The following is a 23,459-nucleotide window of genomic DNA, read 5'->3' as shown; positions in this document are numbered from 1 at the left end:
ATTTTGGTGTATGCAAAGGAGGTATTACCATGTATGTTATAAAAATCCTTTTTTTTTTTTTATTCAATATAAAACATATAATGTAAACATGTGCATAAGCAAGAACAAAGTTATAACATGCAGCAATGATAATGTTAAACATATTATACAATATATGCTACATTCAACATGTTGATGAAAAAATGATATTACATGGTGCTGTACAAATATGTAGAGATATGACATGAGTGAAGTTCATTTATTAACTTCAAAGCTCACTATTACAACTGATTTATGCCCACTCTGATGCATTGTAGATCATTTTTATTGAACTTTGAGGTTTTATAATTATTTCCGTTCTGAAGCTAAGTTAATTTCCAGCTTGTTTGTATCCTTTTTTATTGTTTGAAAATCATTGTAAATGTAAAGCAATTGATTCATACAGGTAAAAATATACGTCTGGTAGGCAATCTAAACATTTATAATAATATTTTCTGCCTAAATAGCAAAATGAATCGTGCCTCGTAAAAACGCGTATATATCAGGTAGAGAATATTATGCCATATGGTGACGGCTTTAGTTAGACCACTTAGCAGGTAGTGCTGCAACAATACGCCAAAAACCGTATTGCAATATATTGTCAATTCAAAAACCCGTTTTGCAATATATCGCAATATATTGCTAACTTGTACCAAAATTATAACTTGCCAATTACCCGATAATCCCGTATATTCCAGTTTAAAAGCAAATTCTGGTAAATATTTACGATAAATGTGCTAAAGAATAACAAGAAACACAAACATTCGCAAATTTTCTTAAGTATCAAATATATTTTGGCATTCGTTACTATTTAAAGATGTGATGAAATAATGTCCAACCGGGACGTTTTTTTCCACTGAACACGCGTAATTCACCTGACGTGATGTTCCCGTTTTTATACAACACAAAATACACCCATACTTTCCATGCGACGTTCTACATGTCTGCATAATTTTCGCGCGCTTTTTATTGAGACATAGGATAAAGCACTTTTCATTTGACGCTAGAATTTTGTATTGTCGCATTAGCATTAAAATTTGGAAGCGTATTACCGAAATTCGGATTACAAATTTAATAATGCTCAATTCAGAATCGAACGAAACATTTACAGCTGTGCGCAATTAATTCAACGATAATCTGTTCAAAAGCATCGAACGAATGCTCTGATGTAACAACGCTTCTCCGTATAATACACTTTTCAGAATGCTATTTTTACGAAAAACATTATTTACACTGCTTTGTTTTGGTTACACATGCGCAATTAATTTCCTTCTATATTACATATAAAATAGTTGATGTTCGATATCAATTTTTACCATGATCAAGCAATGACCCGCTATATCATCATACATCATTAGAAAGATAAATGCATAATCTTTTGAAAAAAATGGATGTCATTAAATTTTATACGTTGTAACTGAAAATATTCACCTTAGAATAGGCAAACCGGTTTTGACAGCTGTGCAGGCGACCATTTTGGGCTCAAATAGTATGACCTACTTTCAAAGCCAGGAACCATCAACAGAAAAAGTAGAGCACAAAAATGGCTTTTTTTCTTATTGCTTACAAATATACCTTCAAATTAATACCCAAAACAACCATTTGCATTCTATTTTACAAATCCTAGGCAGCATTCACTGAACGATGTGTGCTATATATCAAATTGACTGCATGTAACCCTGTAAACAGAAGTTCCGGTTTGGGGTTATGTGACCTTTTGTTTACCTTGTTATCATTATTTCGAATGGCTTTTCTGGACGAAATGTGAATGAATTTTTGTAAAATTTTCGTACCGGTATGATGAAAATCGTATCGCAATACAATATGCGGATTGCGTATTGCGATATATACCGATATACCAGTATATTGTTGCAGCACTATTAGCAGGTATTTAGATGTTAAAAAACAAGGTAAATTTTCGTCTCATTTTTTCTTTGAAAACGGATATCTCGAACTCTCGTTATCTCGATATTTTTTCTTGTTCCCGCTGACATGGAGATAACCAGAGTGGACTGTAATAATATTTTCTTCCTATAGTTCCAATTAGACTTTCATAAATGTGAATCAGGGCTACAAATAACAAGCGCCATTGCATTATTACGCAATTAAAATAACCAAACACGTAATTAAATTACTGAAATCTGGCTGAATATATTCCTTCAAGGCTTGGGGCTTCATCAGATGAAAAATGCGTGTTATCTATGCAAATAAACATAAGAAGGAGGCGCTGATTGGGTTTTGAAAATAAATGTTTACATTTTGCATATATCATTACCAAAAAGAACGAAAAGAAACTAACATTTACATGCGTGCATTGTCGGAGATGTTTGCAAAGCTGTCAACTTGAAGTCATGTATAATAGATCCAAATTTAGCTCACATTTATGAAAGTCTAAGAAAAAAATAAAAAATGAGACGAAAATTTACCTTGTTTTTTAACATCTAAATACCTGCTAAGTGGTCTAACTAAAGCCGTCACTGTGTGGCATAATATTCTCTACCTGATATATACGCGTTTTTACGAGGCACGATTAATTTTGCTATTTAAATGCTGTAAATGACGTTTTAAGTATGACAGAATTGCATGAACACATGTGGTTATAATTTTTCTAAACTGTCGAGTTAACATCCGGTAATGTTGCTATTTAAAGTTATGATGCAATTGACGTCCAATGAAGACGAGGGTTTCCATCTGAACATGCGTAAATCACGTTCCGGAATACTGAACTGTACATGTACATTTTGTAGTTTGAAACTCAAAGTTCAATTGATTATTAGTACAGGATCGAATAGAAATGACAAGCCATTTTGAGTCTTGTTTTAATTATCTTTATAACTGCAAATTTGCGACGGTTTATATAAGCAAAAATATAACTCAATGCATTTTTTGAATGTTGTTTGTAAAAACAATTAGTCTTTTGGCCGTTCGGCAGTTAAATTGACAGGTTTTACTCAAGTGTTGATGGCTAACAACATTACACACGTGTGATAACTGATGCAATTAACGGATCAATTTCCTACCGCACAGTATCGGGAGCAGCCGGGCGAAGCGAGACGGTGAAATATCAAAGAAAAAGTTTCTCACCTTTGCCAACACTGGAACAGTTATTTGCACTTCGAGATAAACCACATTAAATACATGAAAAATTGGGACTTGGGACAAAATTTCATATCGAGATATTGAATTATTTGACATAACGAAAATCGAGATATGCAATATTTATGTATATAGATAAAGAAGGAAAAAAGTTGGGACATTGAGCTTACTTCGACATATCGAGAATATCGAGATATCCAATGTCGAGATAATGAGAGTGGACTGTATAAATGTTTAGATTGCCTACCGGACGTATATTTTTACCTGTATGAATCAATTGCTTTCCATTTACAATGATTTTCAAACAATAAAAAAAGATACAAATAAGCTGGAAATTAACTTAGCTACAGAACGGATAAAATTATAAAACCTCAAAAGTCAATGAAAATGATCTACAATGCATCAGAGTGGGCATAAATCAGCTGTAATAGTGAGCTTTTAAGGCTATAAATGAACTGCACTCATCGACATCTTTGTACAGCACCATGTCATATCATTTTTTCATCAAAATGTTGAATGTAAAGTCGAATTTTTCCACCAATACAAATTTTTTTAAGAAACCCTGGCGGATATGTTACTCCGGGATATTGTTTAATATAATTGTCGGTGCAAAACTTTTTCACTGGCATACCTTTAAAGAAATTTGTAAATAAAGTGCTAAATATGGGACAAATCCCTGCATCGTCGACTTTAAATAGCCATATTTCAATAAATCCTGAATATTAATAACAAGGATTTTTCTAACATACATGGTTATACCTCCTTTGCATACACCAAAATATATTTTAATTCAAAAATGCCTTTAAACAATTAAAGAACTGGATTTACTTACCCTACCGAAATTTATCGAAATCTATTGGAAACTTCTCCTAGCATATCCAACTTCTCACAGCATATCGGATTTCCAGGGATGTAGTTTGTTCCAGATATTGGGCACCTTCATGCACATCACCTTCACGTGTGTGTAGTGTGACAAATAATAACACCACTTTTCCTAAACAAAAGATGAACATTTTTACGTCAATACTGACCTATCTCAACTACTGTCGCCCTGGATATACAGCATACTCTAGTTTTAAATGTGCACAAAAAGTTTCCACTTTCAGTGATATTTTTTTGCCTTAAATTACAGTCTTTTACAGACTGTTTCCCAATTGCAACAAGAGTGCCAAACTGTTACAAGATATGCCAGTTTAAAGGTTTTGGACAACTTGATAACTTGACCAATAGAGTGGCAAAAAGATATTGTCTAGATACAAATTCTGACCAAGTTTGGTGAAGATCGGATACAAATCTATTTTAATTAGAGAGCGGACACTGCTGTGGATGCCACCCGCCCGCCAAGGGTGATCTTATAATACGTCCTGTTTTCAACGGGCATCTTCAATTGGAGAGCAGACACCGTGCTAAATGCTTTAAATGCACTATGTGACCTCGTGACCTAGTTTTTGACCCATGCTTGAACTTGACCTAGATATCATTAAGACACAACTTCTGACCAAAATTGGTGAAGATCCGATGAAAACTACTTCAATTAGAGAGCAGACACCATGCTTAATGCTTGAAATGCACTAAGTGACCTTGTGACCTAGTTTTTGATCCGGCATGACACATATTCAAACTTGACCTAGATATTGTCTAGATACAACTTCTGACCAATTTTGGTGAAGATCGGATGAAAACTATTTGAATTAGAGAGCGAACACTGCTGTGGACGCCGCCTGTCTGCCAATGGTAATCTTATACGTCCTGTTATGAACGGGCGTATAAAAAGTATAAAAGGGCAACGGGCGTATAAAAAGTATAAAGGCTGTGTACCAAAAAATATGCCAAACTTTCCAATAGACTCAATACTTGGTTTATTGAGTTTATAATACAGCAATTTAATTCCCAGAAGCACTTTATAATATTTACTTTAGAAATGGTTAAATTACACTTATAAAAAAATCATATACTTTTTTTTATAATCATATTAATTTTTTTCCTCAATTTCACGGTCTATCTTACTTTTTTCCCCAATAAAAAAGGCACAGGCTGTAAAATATAAAGCAGTAAAAAAACACAGACTTTAAACAAAAAAGCACTACAATTTTTTTACCAAAAGTAAATATCTTAGAGTGAGATGGCTTCCATTCGGTACAAAGTTTTTATTCAGCATTCAACATTTTTAATGAAAATGCATTACAAATTTGTTAAACAGAAGGTAAGAGTGTGTTGTCTCCCATGGGCTACGAAGTATTTATTCTGAGCTTTCAAATTAAATGCCCCGGCTTTCCCAGGACAAAAATGACATAATGTACATGAAGTTTTATTTGCGCATTATATTTATTAGTACAACGGATTTACACTCAATACATATTAAGGACTGTGTATTTGTGGCTTGAAAATGCCAAAATTGTCAGAAAAATATAGTGTTATGCAACCCATGCTCCTTATCATAATAACGCTTCCTCTGTTGAATACAAAATTAAGCTTTCGAATGACCCGGATTATTTGATTGCGCAATAGAAAAATGGGGGCCATTTTCGGTCTAATTGGCTAGTTTTCTTAGCTCGATTTTGGCATTCAAAAGGGTGCACGCTATACATTGGGCTGCGATATACATGGGGGGGGGCTATACATGGGAAAATTCGGTAAAGTAAGACTACAGTTTATGCCATTTGTGTGTCATAAATCATTAGGATAATGCTTCTGCAGCTGTAGTTATTTTTTTCTCAACTGGCAAAGCATTTATAATTTCATGGTGATAGAATCCATTACTTATATCCTGGAAAAGCTTTATTCATGATGGCATAATGCGTGTGTGATTTTATGATTTGTTAGCAGGGTTTTCGATTCATCAATATTTTCTACCTGCATGCTTTTGAAAAGCAAATAGTCTTATAGTATACCGCATGTCACACTAATGTACATGTCACAGGTTCAAGTCCCAATATTTAAATTTTCTAAATAGAGAATCATTTATTATTGTGTACTATTTTTTATGAACATTTTTTTTGTTTATTTGTAAATATAAAGTTGTGAAGTTTTTTTCACTCCTCTTGCTTTTCTTTAACCATTTTAACAAATACCAAACAACAATTTTCATTAGTTACATGTTCAAAAATTCGTTTAATTCATATTTGTCTATCGCTTGCTATTTTTCATTTTCATTTAATTTCATTTTAATCAGATGAAGAAAAGCTTTTCATGTTTATTGGTAATAAATTAAGAATGTTTAGAGTAAAAAATAAAATTCTGTTTCTGCATTCACACCCAAATGGTTGATTTAAAAGCCAATTTGCTGTCTATTAAAGCCACTTGGCCAATGCAAAAGACGAATCATAATTATATCAAGTATTTAAATTATCATAAAGTGCTTATAAATCACAGTTACCACTGGAGAATACTTTAACTTGTAAAATTCTTGAAAAACACAATCAACCTCCATAAAATTATGCATACATGGATAGTTGAGAAAAAAGCTATACGTCGTTAAGTGACAAGTGATTGGATACAATGTTTGGTTTATTTGGTAATATGAGTTTGGATAAATTTAAGTTTTTTAGAAAATCATTTGGTATAAAGTATGACAGAGTTTAGTAAGATATACAGTGACCCCGTGTTTATACAGACCTCGATAGTCCGGAAATCTCCCCATCCGGAGGAAAGTCAATCATGAATGGGAACGGATTTATGATGCAGTATTTTGCCCTGTTAAGTCCGGAATCTCGCGTTCCGGATCCAAACATAGATTTTGGGACACCAATCTGTGTATTTAGCTGTAATTATGTCTCATTAATCCTGATGCTTCCCAACATGGGGACTTAATCTCCCACCCGCCATATAAACAAAAGCGCAATCACCGAGGCATGAAGTATTGTTATTTAAGGCTTACTTGCCAACCCATCATTTAAACAAAAGCACATTCACTGAGGCCTTGAAATATTATTGTGTTTAGGCTTGATAGCTAATAGGCATGACTTAACCTGATTTAACTCGGACTTTAAAATTAAATTGATGTTGGCATTACACAATGCATCTTAAATGACACACTTGGTTAGATGTTTGATTTTCTTTAATATCTTTAATGAGCTGAGCACGCGACCATTTAAGACACTGATTACAATTGGACCATCATAACAAAACTGTTAATCACTCCATCAATCCATTTAAAACGCATCTAACATTACGCGCCGCTATTTTAATCATTTCAACATTCTGTTGTAAGAGAAAGGTTATAAATAAAGATATCAGGGCCCTCAATCCATTTTAGGGGAAGCGGGTCGCTACCCTCATGAGGGGGGATTTTTGCGGCGTTTCCCTTTTGGGGGGCAGGGGTGGCGAAATCTCAAAAAACTATACTTGTCCACGGACAACCATTTAGAAAATTTAACTTGTCCGTTGCTGAACTACACTTGTCTATTAATGTTTATATAAATTATAAACGCATTTATTGATTAATGTAAAATAATGAGGAATAAATCAAAATGAGTGTAATTTGCTTGTTTTAGTTAGTTGTATTTCCATGGTACATCCATTGTAGCAGTATACTATAAACAATATAAAGACTTTCTCAAACTTTTAATCTTGCAAATCTAGTGTTATTAAAACATGTGTAACACATAATTATGCTTTTGATGAGTATAAAAAATAATCATAAAAATTGGCATACGCATTTTGTGCAATTATCAGTTGGACCAACAGTGCCCCAATTCGAATTATTCGATCAGCCATTTCAAAATTCATGTTTATGTAAACAAGAGTAGATGTTCTTTATTATTAATACATGCTTTCTGCATGTTCATGTATAAACAAGATATGTGTTTGTCAGAAACACTATGTCCCCTTCTGCGCCGCTTTGAAGCTATATATTTGACCTTTGACCTTGAAGGATGACCTTGACCTTTCACCACTCAAAATGTGCAGCTCCATGAGATACACATGCATGCCAAATATGAAGTTGCTATCTTCAATATTGCACAGGTTATGGCAAAATGTTAAAGTTGGAGCAAACAAACACACAAACCAACCAACCAACCAACCAACAGACAGAGCAAAAACAATATGTCCCCCACTATAGTGGTGGGGGACATAAAAATTCTAAAATACAAAATCAAAGACTTTTGCTGAAGTATTTTAAATACTCACGCAAAAGTCTTTGATTTTGTATTTTATTAATCAGCTAAAAAAAGTCATGAGTGAATTATTCTTTATCTTAAAAAAATATCTAGAGCTCTGATCGTAATCTTAACAAATTAAACTAGTCCAATATGTGGACCTCATCAGTTCTATATTTACCGTTAAAGTCGTCTGAAATAACAAGGTACATGTAGGCTGTGTTTTGATTATCTTAGTTTGATAATTTTATTTCCGTCTGAATGTAAAAATAAAGAAACCAGTCTGTACACTGTCTAACAGTTGGGCCGAATGTTGAAAATGCGGCATGCTCCTGGTCTCTTATAGAATAAGAGAGATCACTGCGCAGAAGAGTGCCTGTATTTTAGCTTGATTGCTCCGCAAATAGCACCAACAATGTAAGCGCGAATCAACATCCGGTTTTGTCAAACTTAATTACGGCTTTAATACAAAGTCAATGTATTTCTTTTGTATTCCGCCACCGGACTGGTTGTCCACGGACAACTAAATTGAAAAAGATCAGTTGCCCAGACAAGCAAATGTACGACTCCCGCAACTCGGACATTTGATTTCGCCACCCCTGGGGGGTATTATTTTACTTACTCTCTCATTATTACATTTGTACATGTTTGCACTATATTCATTTCTTTTTTCATAATTTAGTATGTTTGACAAGATTAAATTGAAAAAGAATTGAGACATAATAATCACGAGACACACCTTATTAAAAAAATATAATTTTTTTTTTTAATTTCAGGGGGAATTTTTCCCCCCAAAAGGGGGAAAAAGAATACTTTTCAGGTGGGGAACTGCTCGGCCGCAGATTTAATAGATTGAGGGCACTGGATATTAAAACAGTATCGCCGTTTTATGTTTTATTTTGATTTGCCTTCAACACCCTTGATTTGTAACTATGTGACGTCACCAGCTTACAGCTCGCGTGCCACCCATGGCAATGTCTTTTCACTGCGGCAGTATCACACGAGATACATGCAGTCCTCATGGAAAGTGTATACAGCAAGGAAATATCGATTCAATACTAAGCTATCAACGCTTAACTGTGTGATTGTAACATTCACAAAGCTTTACGTCATGTGTTTACATGTACTAAAATTCGGTTAAGCGCTTTTGTATTTACATTGTTTAACATCATTTGATTTTTTAAACTAAATAAATGTCTGCCCAACAAGAAAATCTCATTCTTGATGTGAAATATGTATGTTAATGTTCATAAACATAAGGTTTATGTCATAAGGTAAATATTTAACTCTTGAAACAGCAATGGTTCGATAATATGGAAGATTCATTAATCTGGAAATTTCTGTCGGAACGGACGTGTCCGGATAAACGTGAGGTCACTGTATAAAGAGAGTAAAAAGAAAGGACTTTTGAGACGAGCATAAAATTTACATATGGTCCTGTCTTAACCTGTATCACTGTATTTTCAAATTCACTGTGTTTTTTAACTAAAAGATTTTTTTGGAATACTATTTTAATAAATTTACATTAAAGGGGCTGTCCAACAGATTTTTGCATGTATTGAAGCTTGTCATTAAATGCTTTAAATGCTTTATATTGATAAATTAAAACATTTGAACTAAAAATCTCCTGTAAAAAACAAGAATACAATTTAGAAAAAAGGAAAAAAAGTAAACCTAAACAGGGCTCGAACCACTGACCGCTGGATTCCTGGAGTAAAAAGCCTCCTGCCCAGACCACTCGACCATCCACGCTCATGTTTGGAGCGGATGTATTTTATAGCTATATAAGCAATCCTCGTAGTTTCCTAAAATATCGTTTCGCGTTGATACGACGCTTTATCTGTTCAACGGCCCCTTTAATTGTGGCAATTGTAAAAGAACTATACCTTGAACATGATTGTCAATAGTGATTAAAGTCCATCAAGCCATTTCAGAGAGTTTGGTTGGGTAAAATTATTATTGATGACTATGGACACTGACAAATAGTCACAAACTCTTGAGAAAAACTGACCAGATTACAGGGACCGAATTTATCTTGTTAAGGCACTTGCAGTTTTTTGCAAGTTATTTTTTTTTTCACTTGCAAAATGAAAAACTTACTCGCAATTTGTGGCACTGTGTTTGTCTACGGCCCTATCTACCAAGTGATAACGTCTGCTGATTGATTGATTGATTGATTTTATTTGGTAAAAATATGAACATTACATAATTACTACATAATGCAGACAATATAAAATATATTATCACAGCAATATACATAGCAAACCATTGAATGCACACACAATACCAAGGATAACACAAAAAAGAGAAAAATTATTTTCACTTATTTCCATTGTGGTCCTTGATATTGGTGGCAGTAACCATGAAACAGTCATGTATTAGATATTTAATAATGTATATGTATCAAATATGTACTGTTTAATAAAGTATAATACTGATTAAGAATGAACAAATATAATCACATGTTCATTATTATCACAGAAGTTGCTTAAGAAAGTTACACACTGCATATGTAGTTAATAAACACACTTTGTAGCATACTATAAGTTTAAGAATAATTATGAGATCCTTGCATTTTAATGATCATAAGACTTAAAAATGTATCACAGTATTTTAACAGAACATAAAATTCATACTAAAAATTATACTATAAAAAGCTATAAAGACTCTAAAAACTGTTTCTTGATGGCACCCTTGAAATTGTTAGGTTTAGTTACAGCCCTGATGTTTTGAGGAAGATTGTTCCATAAACAGATACCATCATATGTAAATGTTTTAGAACCAAAACTTCCTACCCTTGGTTTGGAAAAACGACCAGAGTCTTCAAATGTAAAATTTTCAGCAAAATGATCAGATTCTGGCTGAGCTACCATATTAGACCTATAACAACGATTATGTACGCCAGACACTGGCTTAAAATTGCCACCCATATACTCTGGTGCAAGGCCATTTTTAGATGGTCGCTTTAGCGACCGTCTAAAGTGCTTAGTGTGAAATTCAGGTCGATACGGCCTAGGTATGATTAACCCAATACCCGCTTGCGTATCCGCGCAAGAAAGAGTTGTATAATTTATGCAAGAGGTTTGAGTTCTCCAATTATGTGTATTCACAAATGGAAACATTATATTAATATCGTGTTACATTCAATATATTTGAACGGTGTTTTATAGAAAAGAATCAATAAACAATGATCGTATTGTACGTGTCACGGAGGAGATTGTTTATGAATGATTAAAATAGTCCACTTTCTGCTGCGTGTGCGTGACGTAGTATTTTCGCTCAGCTCATTCATAAATCTGAGGCTGGCGATAAACAAAGGGGAGTCCGTGTGAGAATAACGCAATAGTATAAGGTTACGCTTGTTTATATTCACAGGTCTCAATTAATAATACGTTGACCACGAGTTCAACAATTATTACAGGGATACGATAGACAACATAAAAAAATGTTTCATTATCGCTGAAACTGTTAAAAAACATTTAAATATATCAATAATATTCTCTAAAAAATGTAGTCTTGCTGTTTTGAAATAAGGTTTGGAATTTTGTTTTCTAAATAACTTAATTCAAAACAAAAGTTTAATTATAGTGTTTTTTACTTGTTAGTCGCATTTTTACCGCATTATAATGTGTGTTATAATAGGCAAACCATACATTAGTAAAATTCAATCTGCCTTCGCACATATAAGGAATGGGTCAATTAGGTGCTGCGTTTCCTTTGCTTACTTCAGTTAGAGGTCAATTATTTACGTAATAGCAATCACAAGGCTCCTGCTTCAAAGGAATTGCGGAGCGTTCTTACATAATAAAAGTCGTAGTCGCATGGTATTTGCGTTTTGCGTCCTATTTGGTCACGTGGTTCTTTTTTCGCGGGTGTTTTGGCATTCATGATATTAATAGATGCGCCTGTCGATAAACAAAGGAAAGTTTACGGGTTATAACAACGCAATAGGTTACGCTCTCGCATACAACTCAATGACGTAGTACAGGTCGTAAATTGAGAGATTCGGGAAAAAGTTGACGCTTATTTATATTCTCAATTTATAAAACGTTGAACATAAGTTCAACAATAACTTCAGCGATACGATAGACAAAAAAAAAGTTTCATAATTGCTAAACCCGAATATAACAAACAATTTATAATAATAATACGAATGCAATAGTAGAAGGTTAGTAGAAGGTTAAGCTTGTTTATATTCACAGTTCTCAATACATAGACAGTTGGATATGAGTTCATCAATTACTACAGGCGTACTATAGGCAACCTCGAAAATGCTTTTTAATCGCTAAAACTGAAAACCACTTAATATATTATATTAAAAATATTTATAACAATAAATGTCTTTTAAAAATGTAGTCGGCGTATACGCTGACTTTGAAATAAAGTTAGCAATTAACTTTTCTAAATAATTAAATATAATTACAAAAGTTAAACTATTGTGTTGTGTTTTTCACTTTCAACGCATAAAATGTGTGTTAGCATTGTCAAACCACACATTAGTGTGAGTAAATAAAAAATATACTACGGGAGAGCACTTCATATGTGTCCTCATATGCCTTGTTATGAGTATCTTTCTTCACTATCGAAATATATCGTATGCTTATATTTGATTTAAACGCAGTTTTCTTTCGACACATTTAAATCACACGTCAATAGCGCCGTCATGCGAAAATGGGTCTTATGCGTTTCGGCAAGCGTTTGTTAAACCCAACATGTGCTTTTGCGCAGTTAGGCCATAGGCGATGCTGTTCGCTTTAAAATCACTCAATATGTTATGTTTCTCCTTATTAGAAGGAGGGATAGCTGAGTGGGCTATTTATATGATGGGCGCATATGGAATAAGACCCATTTTCGCATGACGAGGGTCATTACAAATCTCATTGCGAATTGAAAATGCCACATTCATGGGTGAAAGTTGAAAAAACCCAAAATACTGAAAAAAAAATCTGGGGGCCTGGGGGCCGATAGGGCCCCCGGTGGGGTCCAGGGCAAGGCCCTGGCCAGGGGTCCAGGGGGCCGGAGGCCCCCGGAAGCTCCTGCATTTTAGCTTATTTAAAACGAAGAAATCACTTCTCCTGAGCTTAAAGACACCTGTATTTTTAAGTTATTCAAAACAGAAAAAAACAGTTTGGGTAGAAAATATCTTTAAAATTTCATGTAGATTAACATTGATGAACATATTACAGTAATACATTTTCTTTCTTGTATTTTTATGTAATTAGTTTGAATATCTTATCTAGATATTTTTTAAAGAAATTACTGAAGCACTTAATTTGTCTTCTATCAAAAGATTAAACTTTGAAATTAAAATGAAGCATTTTGTGTAGTGTCTTTTGATCAGATAAAAATTAATTTTTGTAATAAAATAGCTTCTTAATTCTCTTAAACCATGCATTAAAAATCACATTATTTTCACTTGTTAAAACATTATTTCATGATACACCAGAAGTTCAGAACTATATCTTCTTTATTCTTTTCCACTTCCTTCCTGTTCCATCGCTACTTGTGTCCGGTTTCCTCTTAATCCCTGAATGTCTGTTCTTCAACCTTACTAACTTTGCAATTTTTTTGGCACGTTCAAGTTTCAACAGCTGAACTGAAGACTCCGTTTCAGGCTTGGCTTTTGAGGACCCAGGTAGGACCTGAAATGAACAAATTAATGAGTATTTGAAGATGATTATCCCTAATCAGAGTAATAATGATAGTATGCCTAAGGTAACCAGCATAATAAACAAAAGCTCTTATATTGAACAATTCTTCAGACTGACAGGGGCAGAACAGAAATCAATTTGTAAGTGGTGTGTAACCTATATTTGATTTTAGTATTTTTCTTGGGAAATTACATATTGTCACGAGAAGAATGAAGCATTTAACAAAACAATAGTGCCCATCACACAAACATGATGTAAAATAATTATTTTTATGTAGATTTGGGTAGTTTTGGGGTAGATTTGGGAAGATTTTGGTAGATTTGGGTAATTCGTGCCGCCGTTATCCAGACCTTCGCCACCGATCATTCGATACGGGTGGGAAAAAAACACAAATAAGAGATATTAAAAATATTCACCTGATTTGATTTCCACGTCCGGTAATTTTTCAAATGCGTTACATCCTCAGCGTGAGACTTGAACGCCTTCTTCCCATTAGATTTGTAGTTTATCGTTTTGAAACAAATTTCACAATAGGCGCTACCCGGAGTGTTTGGTTTTTTCAGCCAATCTCCCCATTTCTCACCAAGAGAGCCTCTTTCGTTGAGCCATTCCCATCGCCACTTGTTCTTAACACCACTTTCAATCAAGTTCTTTGGTGTTATACCCCGGAGGTAAATACATAATTTTATCGGTTGTTTGGGTTTCGGAAAAAAGTTACTTCAACTTGTCCGCCATATGCTTTTGAGAGATTTATTTTCGTAACGTTGATTTTAATTGGTTGACCGATTAACGTAAACCAATCAAAACGGTGTTGGAAACCGAGTCAGATTCCGATTTACTTCGAGTTATTCCGTGTTGTAAACCATTTCGTAGACATCGGAGACAAAGGAATCGTAAATTATCGGCAGATTTTGCCGACTATTCTAATGAGGTGACGTCATGCTGTCTTCTGCACGGCGAAGGATCATTTGGCTCGTATCCGTACCAGATTCCTTTTGCAGGAGACATTTTATTTCGACTTGTAGCCGTTAAACTTCGGGTCCGATTAAAATCAAAGGTAGGGGTTACCCCCCCCCCCACCCCCCCCAAAAATATCTCCTCGGATCTGGACGATTTGGAAAAACGACCTGACTGAAGATCGAATTTACGGAAATCCGTAATAATACGGAAAACTTTCACCCATGCCGTGACATTTAAGAACAATGCTTTTTGATACAAAATTGAATTGAAAATAGCAAACTTGTTAATAATGGCAGCCTATCCACACATTAAGGAATGATTTCCAGACGTGCTGACCAAGTATGGCAAACATTGTGGTATGATAATTAAACGATTTTCTCTTATCGTGACACTATAATATTTCGCTAATGATTGTTTTCTCATCTTGGAGGCGAAAGTGAAATTCTGCGAGATGGATTGTAACGGGTAATTGTAACAGGGCCACAATTTGTGTCGTTTGAGCATACAGATAGTAGTCCAGAATTCCTTACACTGAACAGTGCTACATCCTTTGAATTGAGCACATACGCAGTGATGTAGCAAAAATTCAGAGGTTGTATCTCGAATCAGCTTATTAAATATTCGAAAATATTCATGCGTGTCTGTTGGCGTTTTGTTAAAGTCCCTAAGATGAAAACTGAAACAGCTACGCCTAAAAGCGCATTAGTGCTCTATACCTATGTTTATGTTAGCGTTGTTGACACCGCGTGAACTGCTCGGGTAACAAGTAAAGCATAAACAGCAATGTTTATATACTTTTATTCCTCCATATACAAGATACGAAGATTATTGTATATTTTGAATTTGTATATGGTGTCAAAAATCAAAAGTTTTGTACACGGAACTTTCATTATGAGTTTATATTCTTGGTGAGATAGTCATTTGATATTAGAAAAAAATATTCCTTTAATATGATGGTGACTGCAAATTTTCTTTATATTAAGTTATCATTACCATTTTCATCATACTTTCTATGCTTTCAGAACTTCCAAAAAGCATGTTGTTTTTATTTTGTCTTAGTTATTTCTATGAAATAATAAGGATGATAAAAAGTGCACACAAAACTCGACCCGTGCGCTATGACACACACTTTATAAAGTTGAATGGCGTGTGTTAATTTCAAACTTGCGATTTATTTTCAAAAATAAATTGCGTGTTAAATTATGCAATAGCGAACATCTTCAGTGCCTTCAGCGCTTTGATTAACCTTATGTACATGACAAAGTATGATCTGTTCTACTCGTTTTGAAACAGGCAGCCAACCTAAATGTGAAAACTGTTCTTGACCAACATGTGATCTGTTATCCATATTCAGAACAAACCTAATCATCTTGTTTTGTGTAGTTTGAAGCCTATTTTTAAGTGACTGAATAAGACCAGGGTACCAAAAAGAGCAGGCATAGTCAAAGTGGCACTGTATAAGTGACATGACAAGGAGTTTTCTGGTGTGCAATGTTAAGAACTTACTATTTCTGTATAGGAACTTTAACCTTGAGTTTGCCTTTGTAATAATTGACCTAGCAATGGTTTTACCAGACAGGAACTGGTCTAATATAGCACCTAGGTACTTAACAGAACTTGATGGAGTAATGGACACATCATTGCAAGAGACGTTTAACTGAGGATTTGACCTTAGTTTGGGCTTTGAGCCAAACAATATACATTCTGTTTTACCAAGATGTAGGGAAAGTTTATTGTCCACTAACCACTCACTTATAAGTTCAAGATCGCTAGAAAGAATGGATTCAATTTCTGAAATGTGTTTACCAGCTACCAGGATGCCAGTATCATCAGCATAAAGTAAAATTTTATTTCTTACCACAGCGGCCATATCATTCACATAAATTAAAAATAAAAGGGGACCTAAAATGGAGCCCTGCTGTTGTTTTTTGTGTACACAGGATATTTTTAACTGCATCAGCCGTGAAAATTCTCTGTGTATTTGGAAACAAATTGCTCATAGGTCAAGAGATTACACATTTCAGATTTTTTGTTGTTTATTATTATTAAACTAAAACGAAAAGTGAACTCGTTTAAACCTATGGAAATAATACTATAATGAAAATTAAATTGATTTAAATCCCATACATATGCTAGTTGAATAAAACTTGTTTATTTTCATTCAATAAATTTTTCCATTTTTTTTCAGAAATTATAAATACATTTTCGGAAAACCCTTCTAAAATTAAACATGCTTGTAGATTGGCCGTTAATTTTAAACATTTGATTACGAAGTGCCCCATACGTGCACATCACGGAACGTGATTTACCCATGTGCAATTGTAATACACCTGTCTCGATTGGTTGTCAATTCCATCATAACTTTAAATAGGAACATAATTGCATCATAACTTTAAATAGAAAAATACCCGAATGTTCTATCGACATTTTGGTACAAGAGATGTGTTTGTCAGAAACACAATGCCCCCCTATTGCGCCGCTTTGAAGCCATATATTTGACCTTTGGCCTTGAAGGATGACCTTGACCTTTCACCACTCAAAATGTGCAGCTCCATGAGATACACATGCATGCCAAGTTGCTATCTTCAATATTGCAAAAGTTATGACCAAGGTTAAAGTTTAGTGACAGACACACAGACTCACACATACAATGACAGACAGGCCAAAACAATATACCCGCTATCATTCGATACGGGGGCATAAAAATGGCAGCCTAATGTGTTTATGCAATTCTTTAACACTTTAATCGTTAATTTAAGCAAGATTTTGATCTTGAAAATGGGAGTTGTGATTATAGACTGTAATTATCTCTCCATATGCCACTTATCTCTAAATTCTTTGCGCGTCTTATAATTGAGACCATATGTAACTTACAGGATTTATGGAAAAAGAGATTTGAGAAATCTAAAATTTCTACTCGCAGAAAATTGCAAGCTTTATATTTTTCAACTCGCAATCCCAAAACCTCGCTTGCATTTTGCGAGTATGCAAGTTAAAATTCGGTCCCTGGATTAATTAATTTACCAAACTAGAATATTGACTATCATTTCTTTAACTATTGATGTATGTAACTATTACCTTGTCTGTTATCTTCAGGCATTTGTCTCTGTGAAGAAAGTCTTTAATAACATCATCTTCTGCAATAGATAAAATTAACACAATCAATGAAACTGATGAATGCTCTCATATGATGCACTTTGTAAAAGTATGGTTTAATGAAAAGCATGGGAACAAGAAATGGAGCCAATGAATCTGACATAACAGCAGACATTTGAGGGAAATGATGTGACAATATGTGCACGTGAAGATCATGCTACATTTAAGTTTTCCAATAAGACATTTAAGTGTCCGTGACCTAACATTGAAACAAATAATTATAAATTGTAAAATCACTGGATCTGGATAAATAGGTTGAAGAAACTACTTTTGGCTTTTATTCAACAGTGGGTAGTGCTGGATAAGTGTCTATGAAGATATCTATTGTTGAAGAGTTCACAATGTCATCACTTAGTTTGTTCCAATCAATCACAGTTTCAACAAAAATGATTTTTTTAAGATGACAGTTTTTGCTGGAATTGTTTCAAAGCACTTGGAATGATTGTTCACTAGGTTACACACTATGTTTTGATGAATATAGTCCTCATATTGCTTAGTCCTTATGGTATGTTTAGACCTCAGTGGCTTAAGGTAGCGTTCAATTGAAATGGCCTGTACGTGCACTTTCACCACCTAGTAAAAGAGTGTCAACCTGTGGGCACGTCATCTGCCTTGGATTGGTGGGAGTTCCAACTTGTGTAACATTTCTGTGACACAACCAGGCTGTCTGGAGCGATAGTCTTTGGTGATGAACCGTGTGGCAGATTGCTGGAGACCCTCAAGGCAGTCAATATCTTTTTCGTGGAATGGGTCCCAAACAACAGTGACATATTCTAGATATTACAGCACTGATGCTGAATGTCCTAACAATATGCCCATGTCCACCCTATTAGTACATGGCATATAAGTGTCATAAAATTGGACATTTATTTCATTAAGATCTCATATGTTAACGTAAAACTTCATAAGAAAATATCTTATTGTTTAAGGCAATAACTCCCTGATAAAATCATGGACTAAAAAAACACTTGACTATGTGCACATGTCCAGCCTATAGGGATGCTGCATACATGTATGAAATGCAGATTTCTAACACCTCACCCCATCAGGTTTTTCATGTTTAAAAAAAAAATGTAGGCTCAGGCCTGCTGTGCCTAATGGCAGCTACGCCCCTGTTAATCCTGCAGTAGTTGTAAGTCGATAAAAAATGTACCCAGCATAAGCTGTCTTGCTACATCATTTCATTTTGCATAACTCAATTTTACATCAAGTAAATCTATGTCATAAAACTCAACCTTAAAATTTCAATACCAAAATAAGTTTACGGTTTGCAAACAAATTAGAGTTAGTTGCGTTAGTAGAAACTATTTTTTATCTATTGAAAACTGGACCATCAATACATACCGAGAAGATGAAAAAAACTTTTCATTTCTTTTCCTGTGACAAGAAAACTTTTCCTCTTTTTAATCTTGGAAAACCCATTGGTATGTCCAGTTTCAAAGGTTTTGGGCACTGGTGGTGTCTCCTGCATAGGAACGCGAAAAATATTTAACGCATTTCTTTCGTGATTGAAAAACAGCAAGTCCCAATCACTCTTCAATCGCTTTGCTGAATGATTTTCAGGCTGCGCTGGTTGCACAATCACATTTTCTGTTTTAACGTTGTCAGTCTCATAACTTTGATCTAAATGTCGTTTTAAAGCATTTTTCTTTGGATGCCTCTGAAAAGCCGGTCTGAAATTGACGTTCTTATATGTATTCTCTCCATTCTGGTTTTTACTCGATGACATTTATGAAGGTATTACAAGGATTGGGTCAACCGTCCACCAAGTTTCTTTTCTGACCCCAAGACAGCTGATAAATGGTAGATCTAAATGGAATCGTCTGCAATATTTTTAGTAGACTGGCCAAATAATTGTGCTATTGGTCTAAAGCAACGTGAATGCCGAATTAAAACCAGTCATTTATATGAGGCTGCGCATGAGCAATTCGACTTGTAATTTGCCTCTTTATTTCTCGGCCTCTATTGAAAAGATGGTCTGGTAATCAAGACTGTGTCTATTTCATATCAGGTTGAACCATTTGACGACCAGTCTTAGCAACTAACGTTATAGATAAATTTCTTAAAATTGAGTTTGCTTCACAATATGGCTACAATGAAGTCGATAAAGTAAAATAAAATGTTTCGAAAGAATATACTGTAGTCTAATGTCAATTATCAATATCAATGAAATAAGTTCAATCTCATTGGTACTAAATAATCATGCACTTCTTATAATATTCAATAGGACGCAAGAAAAGTGTTCTGTAAAATAAAAAACATTGAAGAAATTTCACCCCACGTGTATTTGAAGGACACCTTTTCCCAAGATTGCCGCAAGTTAGCGTGAGTATTAATTACCCGTTAATCGTATCACAATTATACTTCAGGGGCAGCGCTATTGTCTATTGACCAAAGTTTTTCGGCGTAGCTGTTTAACGTCACTTTTGACCTTACCTGACCTTTGTAAGTGTCCAATACTATTCAAATAAAATTTCCCGCGGCTAGACACGAATGAATACACTTCATTTATTCCATTGGCTGATTTGAGCATACCACCAGAATATTGGAAACATGAACGCGTCTTTGTTACACTGTTTTACTGCGTGTTCAGCATGAAACAATTTAAACTCTAATGAAAAGGCTTGGAAGATAGAACAGTTTTACACTCAACTCTTGACATCAATACAGTTTGTGCGTGCACCTTTTATTTTCAGATTGCCAGCGCCAAAGCGTTTGTACTTAGAGGCTACGTTCTGATATTTTGTAATTACTTCCATATTCCTGTCTGTGTACTAGTATATTTAAGTTCATCAAAGTATCGTTTTCCCTACCCTGATATTCGTTTTGGCCAAACCATTTTAACTTGTTTTCGACATTGAACATGTAAAAGTATAAAGTTTAAAACAAGTCGCCGTTCCAGCAGTGGAAGCACTTTAATGCATTGCATTCCAACCCGCAATGCATCAGGGTCAGTTCGCAGCCAGTAAAATAAACGTTATATAATATAGACGCTATCGCGTGAACTAGGTGAACTGGAATTTTCTTTAGACCAGAAATATGTTAAATGAAGGTATTCAGCGATATAATTATGGTATGTCAATAATAGATTATTAATGCGTTTTCAACAATACCATGATAAATATTATTTTTGATTTATTTAACAAGAATTATTCCACCATATTGACTAATGTATTAAGCATGAGCGCGATAATTCTCGATACTGTTAATAATCGAATAAAATAGCAATGCCCGACAAACCACTAAAACAGGTTTGTTCGAAGAACGCGCGTATAAATATTTAAAATATGTACGGATACTTCGCGTGTGGCCGGTTTACTCATATGTTTTAATTTCACTTCCATTTTCTTTTTGTTTTCTGGTTTGTATCCATAGGTTTATGACCAGCAATATGTAATAATGTAAAATAAGCCGCGAAAACTTCGCGTAACACCCCGTACTGCGGATGACGTAGTTAAGAACTGCACAGAAAATGACATTCACTATCTTTGATCTCATTTATTGAACTCTTTACCTTTCACCAAATCCAACCATAATCAACGCCGTATGTCTTTTAAAAAGATATTTCTTGTTTATATTTACATTTTAACATAGCTCATAGTGCCGTACTGCCGCCCCATACATTTGTCACACTACTTCGCCTAGTGGTTAAACCAGGCCTGTGTGTAGCAGTATACAGTAGACTCTCTGTAAACCGGCCGGTCTGGGGACCGACCTGATCGTCCGGTTTTCAGAGAGTTCCGGTTTACTAAGAGTAGACATATTGCCGAAATATGAACAAACCATATACATGTACATGTACCATGTGATAACTGTACTCATGTAATGTTCATGTTTAAAGTATTCTTCAAAAAATGTCTTTTATTCGATTAAAAGCAATAAACATTCCATACCGACTTGTTTTGAGTAATCCCAAAGTGAGCGTGTTGCTTTATACATGTACGTACATGTACATGCGTACGTGACATTTGTCATATAGGCGAGTGAGTCTTGTTCGAGTTCGCTTTAAATAGCTCTGAATTAATTAAGTTTTATTTGTTACAAATAGGAAGCGCCAAACGTCATAGATAATTTTGACGAATTACGACACAAATACGATTGTTGTGGACACGCAATTTATTATTCAAGACATAACACATTTCACAAAACATACACGCACACACACGCAAAAAAACAGCGTCATATTTTTTTAAGACATTCATAATCATAGCAAGTCTTGTCAAAACCTACACATGCGCGTAGTTCACGATTTCTTGAAAAAGTCCGAGATCACTCTCTGCTTCAGTGCACATTTCTGAAGAAGATTACAAGAAAGTGATCGTCGCAACGGCATGCATTAATTTTGTAATTAAATTGTTTATCATAAGCTTAATAACACGATCGCGTCAATCACTTTTTGGTGTTACCGCACGTCTATAATAGACACGCACAGTTTGTTTTACATTATTAAATCGGACTTCAATAGCGCCGCGGTAACGACTTGACACCTTTATGGTATGTTTAATCCGATTATCGATAAATGCGCGAGCGGAATGTGTGACACCGCACGCGCCGTGCTGACTAGGTATTGTAATTTACACGCCTCAGGCGTCTTGAGAATTTGGACCGTCCGGTGTACTCAAACAGTATTTTACGTTGAGAATGACGAAATTCAAGGAGGTATCCGTTCGGTTTCGGGTTTTGACAGAGTTCGGTTCATTCAACATTTTTCAACAAAGAAATAGAAGGGGAAAATACGGGACTGGCCCGACTGTTCGGAATCGGGAGATTTCCGGTATTCGGAGAGTCCGGTATTGGCGGAGTCTATTGTACTAGTATTACAGAGTTCAACATGTTTCTTAAAATAAAAGCAAAACGCTGATCATCAAACGTATCTCATTAAAAATACAATTATAAACGATGGCTATAGGAATTTTTCGGAAAGTCGATCCAAAATATAATAGAAAATTAGTACTGTTCGGTGGGTGATTTGATAAACTTTGATTTGAGATCGAAAACGTGGGTTTCAATTAAATTCCTGTATCCTACCTTATTTTGCTACCTATATTTATAAAAGAAATAAGATTTTTCCCAACAACTTTTGTGAACGTGTTGGAAACTGAAAAATGAATACACATAATGCATTATATATTTTTTAAATGATATAGTCAAATGATTACTAAGTACGAGAATATAATAGGAAATTAAATTTAATTGTGAAGTGTTTTATGTACATGTACAGTGCACCCGGTGATGTCAAACGTTTTTCAAACTTAAAGACATTAAAGCCGTCAGTCCGCCAATTTAACATATATATAGGATATATTTGTCCATGTCAGTGTAAGATCGTTTGCTATTTCACGAGTGATCATAGCAAATATATTTTCACGAGTGGCGCAGTCCGAATCTCAAGTTTTCAACGTGCTATTTATACAAGTATAGGTGTTAATACACGTAACATGTTTACCGGGTTTGTGTTGGCGAAATACATTTTGGATTC

At 34.7% G+C, this 23,459-nt stretch overlaps 2 protein-coding genes across 11 annotated transcripts in view; both read right to left on the bottom strand.

The window, feature by feature from the left end:
- The window catches only part of LOC127872912 (speedy protein 1-B-like), a 59,344-nt gene extending 39,527 nt beyond the window's left edge, over positions 1 to 19,817 (bottom strand). For all 3 annotated transcript variants that reach the window (XR_008045826.1, XM_052416435.1, XM_052416436.1), the window contains exons 1-2: positions 19,325 to 19,817; positions 17,903 to 17,961 (exon numbers count right to left, since the gene is read on the bottom strand). Coding sequence is in view for 2 of the 3 variants with exons in the window: in XM_052416435.1 (XP_052272395.1) it covers positions 17,903 to 17,961; positions 19,325 to 19,709 (444 nt within the window). In the remaining variant the exon portion in view is untranslated. The remainder of the gene's footprint in view (positions 1 to 17,902; positions 17,962 to 19,324) is intronic.
- LOC127872901 (uncharacterized) overlaps positions 1 to 23,459 on the bottom strand; it is a 146,225-nt gene that overhangs the window by 25,451 nt on the left and 97,315 nt on the right. The gene's annotated exons all lie outside the window — the stretch shown is intronic.

The sequence above is a fragment of the Dreissena polymorpha genome, chromosome 3 (genome assembly GCF_020536995.1).
Source record: "Dreissena polymorpha isolate Duluth1 chromosome 3, UMN_Dpol_1.0, whole genome shotgun sequence".
Lineage (NCBI taxonomy): Eukaryota > Metazoa > Mollusca > Bivalvia > Myida > Dreissenidae > Dreissena > Dreissena polymorpha.
This window is presented reverse-complemented; position numbering and strand designations above follow the sequence as displayed.